The sequence below is a fragment of the Haematobia irritans genome, chromosome 5, assembly GCF_050003625.1.
Source record: "Haematobia irritans isolate KBUSLIRL chromosome 5, ASM5000362v1, whole genome shotgun sequence".
In the NCBI taxonomy this organism is placed as follows: Eukaryota; Metazoa; Arthropoda; class Insecta; order Diptera; family Muscidae; genus Haematobia; species Haematobia irritans.
Window position 1 is genome coordinate 89,515,006 of NC_134401.1, and position 12,269 is coordinate 89,527,274.

At 33.0% G+C, this 12,269-nt stretch overlaps 1 protein-coding gene across 5 annotated transcripts in view; it reads right to left on the reverse strand.

The window, feature by feature from the left end:
- The window catches only part of LOC142238239 (ubiquitin-conjugating enzyme E2 W), a 68,898-nt gene that overhangs the window by 5,248 nt on the left and 51,381 nt on the right, over positions 1-12,269 (reverse strand). For all 5 annotated transcript variants that reach the window (XM_075309835.1, XM_075309830.1, XM_075309834.1 and 2 more), the window contains one exon: positions 804-895. In XM_075309835.1, the coding sequence (XP_075165950.1) occupies positions 804-895 (92 nt within the window). The remainder of the gene's footprint in view (positions 1-803; positions 896-12,269) is intronic.

Consider the following 12,269-nt stretch of genomic DNA (forward strand, 5'->3'; position numbering starts at 1 on the left):
CGGATTTGGAAAAGCGAAAGCCTAACTGAATATTTTTCCTGAATTTTATACTAATTGAACTTGAAAAAGAAATTTAGTTTGATTTTTTAAATAAACGATTTCACCGATTTACACGCGTTTTCCCTGGACCAAATTTTGACCGTATCACCCTTTACTTGCTTCTAGGAAGCAAATTTTAATTTTTCGTTTTTTCAGCTTTTTTTCTTCATATGCTATCAAAATCCTTTAAAAACGAGTTAATGACAACTTTATTTTCCAAATTCAGACTCGACTTTCAGTTGAAATGTTTCAAGTAAAAAACGTCTTTAAAATAAAGAATTGAAAAACATGTCCTATTTTTGAACGATTTTTTTCTTTGTAGTCAAGATGCAAAAGACAAAAATTTAAAGACAATTTCAAAGATTTTTTTCTGAATTATTAAACTCAAGTTGACCTTACCCCAAAAAACTTTTCTTTCATGTTATGATACCTATTTTTAAGTCAAACCACTTAATTATAAGGACAATACGACTTCATTGAAAAGTTTATCGACTTTTGGACAAGGAAAAAACATTATATTAGAGAACTGCGTCTTCTAACGCTAAGCTAAATTTTCATTCGTATTTTAAGGACATGAAATATTTGGCCCCACGACAATAATTTTTTCAGTGTATAAATTGATCAAAAACTAAAGAGGCGGCTTATATAGGCATTTGTCTGCAATGATGGATAAAATATCAATGTATTTTCTAATAGAGTCAATTACAAAGTGTATCATTTATATTCGTAGCTTTACCGATATTAAAAATGTATGTTGGACTTACTGTGATAAATTTCTTGCTACACTGGCGGTATCAACTGAAACTCCTGGTGGAGGTTCCTTGATCAGTGACATTAACTCTTTCTGTAAACGTTTCTGTAAATAGGAAAACCAAAACAAAATCATATTGTTAGAGACTTTTTAAAACATCATAATTTCATATCAATTAAGCATTAGTCATTATTCGTTATTGGTTAATGTGCTTGCTCCTATATTTCAAGACTGACGTCATTAGTGAAATGTTTCATTGTTTTTCATTTGAGGGTTTGTTCCCTCTAATATGGATGTAGTGAATCGAGGCAAATAATTTCAAAATGCTATACTTTTATCTTTGAAGTGTTAATGCAAAAATGGCCATAAAATGAAAGACAAATAGAATTAATCAACGTGTTATTTTGTTCAGACGTCAATGGGTCTGATCACCCCGTTTGTCCCCATTTGTTTCGGTACCCAGTCTTAGTTATTGTGATTAGATAAGATATATTAAATTAATTTTGTATTATCATCGCGCCGATATTGTTATGAAGGGGGCGAAGAAAAGGGGCTGGTCGCAAGGAATTGTATACAAATTTATAAATAAGGAGAAGTAACAAAATTTTCCAACGAAAATTTTATTGAAATCCTCTCTATCAGGTAACCACCCTATTATCAAAAATACAGGAGTGGTAACTGACTTCTTGAGAATTTGAAAACATCACATGTTTTTATTGTTTTGACAATTGCAGGACGTTCATTGGACATTTACATTCTCACGCAGTACAAGCTTACAGAGGGTTGTAACATACCAATAGATGTTGTTTTCCCTGCATTTTATACACAGAAAAAAATATCACCAAAATATTTCCAATTAAAAAGTTGATTGAAGTTGATTTTTTTTTTTCAATTAATAAATTAATTGATACAATTAACTTTTTAATCAAGATAGAATCTTTAAGATAATTAAGTCAATGATTGACAATTTTACATTTTTTAATTAGAAATTTATTTCTTACAATTAACTTTTTAATCAAACTCTGAAGGCTAAGTCAGTTAAAACAAGTATATACGGCCGTAAGTTCGGCCAGGCCGAAGCTTATGTACCCTCCATCATGGATTGCGTAGAAACTTCTTCTAAACACTGCCATCCACAATCGAATTACTTAAGTTGCGGTAACGCTTGCCGATGACAAGGTATCTTAAAACCTCCTAACACCATCTTCTAAATTGTATGTCCATACGTGGTATATATTAAATCAAAAAGGATCGATCCAATACGTATATAATACAGTTTGACAAAGTAGACATAAAATTTTGACAAAATTTTCTACAGAATGAAAATATTAAAAAATTTTCTATGGAATTAAAATTTTCACAAAATTTTCTATAGAAATAAAAATTTTGACAAAATTTTCTATAGGAAGGAAATTTTGACAAAAAATTCTACAGAAATAAAATTGAAACAAAATTTTCTATAGAAATAAACTTTTGACAAAACTTTCTATAGAAATAAAAACTTGGTAGATTATTTTTGGTTCGGGTGGCAACTGTGATTATGAACCGAATAAAATTTTAACAAAATTTTCTATAGAAATAAAATTTTGAAAAAATTTTCTATAGAAATAAAATTTTGACAATGATGAAAATTGTATTATGAACCGAATAAAATTTTAACAAAATTTTCTCTAGAAATAAAATTTTGACAGCATTTTCTATAGAAATAAAATTTTTGTAGATTATTTTTGGCTCTAGTGGCAACCATGAGTATGAACCGATATGGACCAATTTTGGTATGGTTGTTAGCGACCATATACTAACACCACGTTCCTACTTTGAACCGGATCGGATGAATTTTGCTCCTCCAAGAGGCTCCGGAGGTCAAATCTGGAGAACGTTTTATATGGGGGCTATATATAATTATGGACCGATATGGACCATGTTCCAAATTACAACCGGATTGGATGAAATTTGCTTCTCTTGGAGACTTCGCAAGCCAAATCTAAGGATCGGTTTATATGGGGGCTATATATAATTATGAACCGATATGGACCAATTTTTGCACGGTTGTTAGAGACCATATACCAATATCATGTACCAAATTTCAGCCGGATCGGATAAAATTTGCTTCTCTTTGAGGCTCCGCAACCCAAATCTGGGGATCGGTTTATATGGGCGCTATATATAATTATGGGCCGATGTGGACCAATTTTTGCACGGTTGTTAGAGACAATATACCAATACCATGTACCAAATTTCAGCCGGATCGGATGCAATTTGCTTCTCTTTGAGGCTTCGCAAGCCAAATCTGGGGATCGGTTTATATGGGGTCTATATATAATTATTGACCGATGTGGACCAATTTTTGCATGATTGTTAGAGACCATATACTAACACCATGTACCAAATTTCAGCCGGATCGGATGAAATATGCTTCTCTTAGAGGCTCCACTAGCCAAATCTGGGGATCGGTTTATATGGGGGGTATATATAATTAAGGACCGATATGGACCAATTTTTGCATGGTTGTTAGAGACCATATACCAACATCATGTACCAAATTTCAGCCGGATCGGATGAAATTTCCTTCTCTTTGAGGCTCCGCAAGCCAAATCTGGGGATCGGTTTATATGGGGGCTATATATATTTATGGACCGATGTGAACCAATTTTTGCATGGTTGTTAGAGACTATATACCAACACCATATACCAAATTTCAGCCGGATCGGATGAAATATGCTTCTGTTAGAGGCTCCACAAGCCAAATCTGGGGATCGGTTTATATGGGGGGTATATATAATTAAGGACCGATATGGACCAATTTTTGCATGGTTGTTAGAGACCATATACCAACATCATGTACCAAATTTCAGCCGGATCGGATGAAATTTCCTTCTCTTTGAGGCTCCGCAAGCCAAATCTGGGGATCGGTTTATATGGGGGCTATATATATTTATGGACCGATGTGAACCAATTTTGGCACGGTTGTTAGAGACCATATACCAATATCATGTACCAAATTTCAGCCGGATCGGATAAAATTTGCTTCTCTTTGAGGCTCCGCAACCCAAATCTGGGGATCGGTTTATATGGGCGCTATATATAATTATGGACCGATGTGGACCAATTTTTGCACGGTTGTTAGAGACCATATACCAACACCATATACCAAATTTCAGCCGGATCGGATGAAATAAGCTTCTGTTAGAGGCTCCACAAGCCAAATCTGGGGATCGGTTTATATGGGGGCTATATATAATTATGGACCGATGTGGACCAATTTTTGCATGGTTGTTAGAGACTATATACCAACACCATATACCAAATTTCAGCCGGATCGAATGAAAGATGCTTCTGTTAGAGGCTCCACAAGCCAAATCTGGGGATCGGTTTATATGGGGGCTATATATAATTATGGACCGATGTGGACCAATTTTTGCATGGTTTTTAGAGACCATATACCAACACCATATACCAAATTTCAGCCGGATCGGATGAAATATGCTTCTTTTAGAGGCTCCACAAGCCAAATCTGAGGGTCCCTTTATATGGGGGCTATACGTAAAAGTGGACCGATATTGCCCATTTTCAATACCATCCGACCTACATCTATAACAACTACTTGTGCCAAGTTTCAAGTCGATAGCTTGTTTCGTTCGGAAGTTAGCGTGATTTCAACAGACGGACGGACGGACGGACATGCTTAGATCGACTCAGAATTTCACCACGACCCAGAATATATATACTTTATGGGGTCTTAGAGCAATATTTCGATGTGTTACAAACGGAATGACAAAGTTAATATACCCCCATCCTATGATGGAGGGTATAAAAATGATGGACATTTTTTAAATTTTTAGTTTAAAATTTATTTCAAACAATCAATTGTTAATCAAACTAAAAACACTAAGCCAATGCAGAAAGTAATTGAAAATAGTTCCTTTTTTTAATAAAAAATTAATTGAGTTTTGCAATCAACATCAATTAAAATTTTAATTGTATTAAAAAATTGTATCATAAAAATTTAATTCAATTTTTCTAATGTAATCAATTAATTTTTTAATCAATTATTTTTATTATGTTATACCCATTTAAAATGTGTTTTTCGTGATTGAAGACATTTCAATTAATTTCGTGATTTTTTTTGTGTGTACACTGAAAAAAAAATATTGTCCTGAAGTCAAAGATTTCATGCCTTTAAAATACGAATGCACATTTTGCTTAGCATAGAAGATGCATTTCTCTAATATAAAGTTTTTTTCCTTGTCCAAAAGTCGATAAACTTTTCAATGAAGTCGTATTGTTCTTATAATTAATTTGACTTAAAAATGCGTATCATAACATGAAGGAAAAACTGTTTGGGCTAAAGTCAACTTGACCTTAATAATTCAGAAAAATTCTTTAAATGTAATGAAATTGTCTTTCAATTTTTTGTCTTTAAGCATCTTGACTACAAAGCAAAAAATCGTTCAAATATAGGACATGTTTTTTCAACACTTTATTTTAAAGACGTTTTTTACTTGAAAAATTGCATAATTTCTACTGGAAGTCGAGTTTTAATTTGGAAAATAAGGTTGTCGTTAACTCGTTTTTGAAGGACTTTGATAGCATATGAAGAAAAAAATCTGAAAAACGAAAATTTTAAATTTGCTTCCTAGAAGCAAGTACACAAAACCCAAATTTAAAAGAGAATTGTGTCATAAAAGTATCCTTACTTGAATTCTTCTCTTCTTTGGCTCGGAATCAATACCAAAATTTTTAATGTAAAGACAAAATCTTTGGAACCGGGCATGCTTTTTTTTCAGTGTAGGTGGCTTCGTGGGGAATTAAAATTTTTCAACGATTGTAAAAGTTGAAAAGAATTCAATAAACCTCCATCCTCTGATGGACAAAATTGACAAATAGTAATTCTGCTTCGAGATGTTTAAGAAGTAAAATCCTGGTATCGGTTTATATGGACGTTACATAAAAAATTAGCCGATATCTACAAAAACACACTTATTTGATTTTAATCAAATCTACTGAATCTGGAGGCTTTTATGCGCTCAAGAATCGGTTTTTGTAAGGTTATATCAAAATCTGGACCGACCGGCGCCACATATTACATATTTTTTAGGGAACACCTTTTGGCCCAACTATAGCTTTGGTTAGTCTATAGACGAACCTAACCTAAACGCTCAAGAAACGAAATGGGAAGATCGGTTTATATGTGGCAATCATCGTGGTGCAATGGTTATCTTGCTCGCCTTTCATACACATGGTCGTGGGTTCAATCCCATTCTCGACTAAACACAAAAAAGTTTTTCAACGATGGATTATCCCCTCTCAGTAATGTTGGTGACATTTGTGAGTGTTTCAAAGCTTCTCTAAGTTGTTTCAGCGCAATGTGGAACCCCGTTCGGATTCGACTTATGTGGACGTGAATTTTACGAAAAAAAATTTGATAAATAAATAAAAATGAAGATCGATATTTCAAATTGTTACTAATAATATTTTATGGGCACCAAAATGGATCGATTCAGCCCATCTTCTTGTCTAACCTTCTAAAAAATATAGAATAAATTCCATCATTGGGAGCAACGCAAGTGCAGTCATTGATCGATTGAAGAACACATTGCAATCAAATTTGCGGATATGAGAAATTAGCTGTTGAATGTATGCTTTGCGTACTTCATAATGTAGTATTAAATTCCTTCATAAAGGTAACATATAAGCGAAAAATTAAAATTCCAAATTTAAATTCGACTTTGAGTATAAATTACACACTTTATCTTTTTTAACAATAGCATACCGCACGTTTTATCGGATGGTATATAATTCCACCTTTAAGGTTGAGTTACATATCATGCGTTAATTCGTGCGTTGATGGAAGGGTTGATATTCCCATTCAACTGTGAGTAAAAGTCTTGAACAATCAGTATTATGGAAAATACAATTTTCTGTGTGTATAGTAAATCACAAAAGGTTTTTTGTTAAATTGAAAATCAAATAATGCGTTTAAAAAAGCAGTTATGCTTTCTAGAGTAAATTAATTATTTGCTATTACAAAACGATACGGCTTATCTCACACTCTTCCATCGGCATTACAAACGGAATCATAAAATAATAATTCCATTGGCGATAAAGACCATCAATAAATTTCCAATTATTTTTATTTGTAAAAGTACATGATTACTTATCATCGTTATTCGTCATAGTAGGTGAAATTCATAAAAGACGGAAATTAATCCAAATCATCTTCTTTTGGTTACATTTCCCCCTAACGAAATTAATAAAATTGACACATATCAGAAATTCGATGGGTGGTGAAAGGTTTGAAATGAGTCAAATCCCAGACACTGTCAAAACGGCAAGAATTTTATTTACAACGGTTGTTAAAACTTTAAGTTTGTCTGTGGACGGTTAAGTTAGGTTAGAAAGAGGTATGAGACCTTCTCGGTTTCGAGAAAAAAAGAAAACTACCAAAAATTAAGAAAAATCAAATATATACGGCCGTAAGTTCGGCCAGGCCGAATCTTATGTACCCTCCACCATGGATTGCGTAGAAACTTCTTTTAAAAAACTGTTATCCACAATCGAATTACTTGGGTTTCCGTAACACTTGCCGAGGTACCTTAAACCTTCATAACATCGTCTTTTAAATTGTAAGTTAGTCCATACCTTTTATATATTAGAAAAAAGGTAGACTTACCTATATAAGTCTACAAATAATTACGAACCGATATGAACTTTTGCGCGGTAATTAGAGAGCCAGAATTGAAATATGGGGGCTATAAACTTATGAACCGATATGTACAAATTTTTGTGTGATTGGGATCGGTTTATCTGGGGGCTAGGTTAGGTTAGGTTATGTGGCAGCCCGATGTATCAGACTCACTTAGACTATTCAGTCCATTGTGATACCACAGTGGTGAATTTCTCTCTTATCACTGAGTGCTGCCCGATTCCATGTTAAGCTCAATGACAAGGGACCTCTGGGGGCTACAAGTAACCATACACCGATATGGAAAATTTTGGCATAGTCCAAACTAGCATAATGTTCCAAATTTCAACCGAATCGCATGAATTTTGCTCCACCAAGAGGTTTCGGAGGCACGGTTACCACAGTTGGTTGAATTCTACCAAAAGTGGTAGATTTTTTTTACCGTTTGGAAGATTGGTAGAATTCTTGATGTTTTGGTAGAATTCTTGATGTTTTGGCAGAACATATAGAAATAAAATTTTGACACAATTTTCTACAAAAATAAAATTTGTTTTGTTTGTTATTGTTGGTTTCTGTTCAATCATTATTGTTGTTTTTCATCTCAGCTTCAAACCATGCATTGACTAAACTACAAGTGTAGCTTAACCAACAGAGGAAAAGTATGCTTGTTAAATTTATTTGGGCAAAGCCCTATAGACTGCAAGATGGTTGGATGTACAGCTGTTTCGGAATTACCACATACCTCATCAGCATCTTATACTTGCAGCAAAACTATCAACCAATTATCGAATAAATTCAGGTAAAAAAAATTTCTATAGAAATAAAAAAAAAAAATTCTATAGAAATAAAAAAAAATTCTATAGAAATAAAATTTTATAGAAAATTTTACCAAAAGAGGCTCCGGGGGTCAAATCTGGGGATCGGTTTGTACGGGGGCTATATATAATTATGGACCGATATGGACCAATTTTTGCATGGTTGTCAGATAACATATACTAACATATATATATATATATATATATATATATATATATATATATATATATATATATATATATATATATATATATATATATATATATATATATATATATATATATATATATATATATATATATATATATATATATATATATATATATATATATATATATATATATATATATATATATATATATATATATATATATATATATATATATATATATATATATATATATATATATATATATATATATATATATATATATATATATATATATATATATATATATATATATATATATATATATATATAAAATTGTGACGAATTTCCACACAGAAAGAAAGTCTGTTTTAAAACTGACGCTAAAATGAACTAATACTTATTGCAAAAATTTTAGTTTATTTTTACAATTTTGTAAAAAATTTTATGAACTAAATGGCAGTAAAATTTCAATGACATACACATTAGTTCAATTCTAATTAAAACAAAAGAAGTTTTTCGTACAATTCTCAAAAATAGTAAGAATGAACTACAGCGTGGTTAAAATCTGAATGATCTGGCGCTTATGAAATGATTCTTTATTTTTAGTTCACTTTTTTCGAGAAAGATGCATTTCGCGAATGGTATTTAAAAATCCAAAATTTTATGAATCTTTAAATTTGGAATACAATTTAGTTAAATTTTCGAACGAGATAGTTTATTTTTCCCATAATGTAGTTTACTATTTTTCTATGCAGAAATCCTCAAATTTCTGGAAATTCCCACGTAATCCCCAAGTCCCCACCCATGAAAACATATGTCCAATATACTGGTAACAAAGACTTTACACTCTCAAATGGGCTCTGTACCATATACTCCCAAACATATTCTGCTTCAATCATATATATTCAGAATTTGTTCAAACAAAAAATTTTTTGTACTGACCAAACATATTATGTTTCATCCTAAGCATATCTTTCCTTTAGTCCGCAAATACTTAATTCCTTTCTTTAATTATACCCTGCGCCACACTGTGGAACAGGGTATTATAAGTTAGTGCATATGTTTGTAACACCCAGAAGGAGACGAGATAGACACATGGTGTCTTTGGCAATAATGCTCAGGGTGGGTCTCTGAGTCGATATAACCATGTCCGTCTGTCCGTCCGTCCGTCTGTCTGTGAACACATTTTTGTGATCAAAGTCTAAGTCGCAATTTAAGTCCAATCGCCTTCAAATTTGGCACATGTTCCTAATTTGGGTCAGAATAGAACCCTATTGATTTTGGAAGAAATCGGTTCAGATTTAGATATAGCTCCCATATATATCTTTCGCCCGATATGCACTAATATGGACCCAGCAGCCAGAGTTTTATACCGATTTGCTTGAAATTTTGTACAAACCGTATAGTCAAGTGTGCAAAATTTGATTGAAATCGGTTCAGATTTAGATATAGCTCCCATATATATCTTTCGCCTGATATGGACTTATATGGCCCCAGAAGCCAGATTTTTGGCCGAATTTGGTTGAAATTTTGCACTAGGAGTTCAATTAGTAGTATAGTCAAGTGTGAAAAATTTGATTGAAATCGGTTCAGATTTAGATATAGCTCCCATATATATCTTTCGCCCGATATGCACTAATCTGGTCCTAAAAGCCAGAGTTTTGGCCCAATTTGGTTGAAATTTTGAACAGGGAGTAGATTTAGCATAGTAGCTATGCGTGCCAAATGTGGTTGAAATCGATGCAGGTTTAGATATAGCTCCCATATATATCTTTCGACCGATATGAACTTATGTGGACCCAGAAGCCAGAGTTTCGGCCCAATTTGGTTGAAATTTTGCACTAGGAGTACAATTAGTAATATAGTCATGTGTGCCAAATTTGATTGAAATCGGTTCAGATTTAGATATAGCTCCCATATATATGTTTTTCTGATTTCGACAAAAATGGTCAAAATACCAACATTTTCCTTGTTAAATCGCCACTGCTTAGCCGAAAAGTTGTAAAAATGACTCTAATTTTCCTAAACTTCTAATACATATATATCGAGCGATAAATCATAAATAAACTTTTGCGAAGTTTCCTTAAAATTGCTTCAGATTTAAATGTTTCCCATATTTATACCCTGCGCCACACTGTGGAACAGGGTATTATAAGTTAGTGTATATGTTTGTAACACCCAGAAGGAGACGAGATAGACACATGGTGTCTTTGGCAATAATGCTCAAGGTGGGTCCCTGAGTCGATATAACCATGTCCGTCTGTCCGTCCGTCCGTCTGTCTGTGAACACATTTTTGTGATCAAAGTCTAAGTCGCAATTTAAGTCCAATCGCCTTCAAATTTAGCACATGTTACTAATTTGGGTCAGAATAGAACCCTATTGATTTTGGAAGAAATCGGTTCAGATTTAGATATAGCTCCCATATATATCTTTCGCCCGATATGCACTAATATGGACCCAGCAGCCAGAGTTTTATACCGATTTGCTTGAAATTTTGTACAAACATAACACTTAGTCGTATAGTCAAGTGTGCAAAATTTGATTGAAATCGGTTCGGATTTAGATATAGCTCCCATATATCTTTCGCCCGATATGGACTTATATGTCCCCAGAAGCCAGATTTTTGGCCGAATTTGGTTGAAATTTTGCTCTAGGAGTACAATTAGTATTATAGTCAAGTGTGCAAAATTTGATTGAAATCGGTTCAGATTTAGATATAGCTCCCATATATATCTTTCGCCCGATATGGACTAATATGGTCCTAAAAGCCAGAGTTTTGGCCCAATTTAATTGAAATTTTGCACAGGGAGTAGATTTAGCATTGTAGCCATGCGTGCCAAATTTGGTTGAAATCGATTCAGATTTAGATAAAGCTCCCATATATATCTTTCGCCCGATATGGACTAATATGGTCCTAGAAGCCAGAGTTTTGGCCCAATTTGTTTGAAATTGTGCACTAGGGGTACAATTAGTAGTGCAGTTAAGTGTGCAAAATTTGATTGAAATCGGTTCAGATTTATATATAGCTCCATATATATGTTTCGCCCGATATGGACTAATATGGTTCTAATAGCCAGAGTATTGGCCCAATTTGGTTGAAATTTTGCACCCTAGTGCATTAGCCAACTTAAATTGTGAGTCTATAGATTTTGTAAAAGTCTATCAAATTCTGTCCAAATCGAGTGATATTTAAATGTATATATTTGGGAAAACCTTTATATATAGCCCCCAACACATTTGACGGATGTGATATGGTATCGAAAATTTAGATCTACAATGTGGTGCAGGGTATAATATAGTCGGCCCCGCCCGACTTTAGACTTTCCTTACTTGTTTTTAAATAAATCTGTACGTAAGTTTTGAATGCTCTCCGTTATTGGTCGGAAAATGTCGACTTACTTCAAAGTCGACTTGATTTAATTTGCTGCCACAAGAAGAATACAAAACTGAATGTGTAAATACAATAATATTTAGATTTAACCATTTAAATATTTTGGGGTGCCTCCTTCAGGCGAGCATCTTTATCCACAACAAAACATGTCTTAAGTAGTTGCTCTCATTTGATTTGCACATTGTATTATGTTGTAGTTTTTCGTTGTCTATCTCCGTAGTCATCTTTATCTTTTGTGTATTCTTCTCGCTCTCCCTCTCTCTCTCTGACGTTTCTAAACATATATATACGAAATGTCTAAATAAATAGATGTTTGCATATAGAGACATTATATTTAAAAAAATAAAATATATTATACTAGTTTATGACCATTTTATGCTTGCACTCAAAAATAATTTGCTAAAAATTTGAGTTCCAAACATATAATTTTTGCAC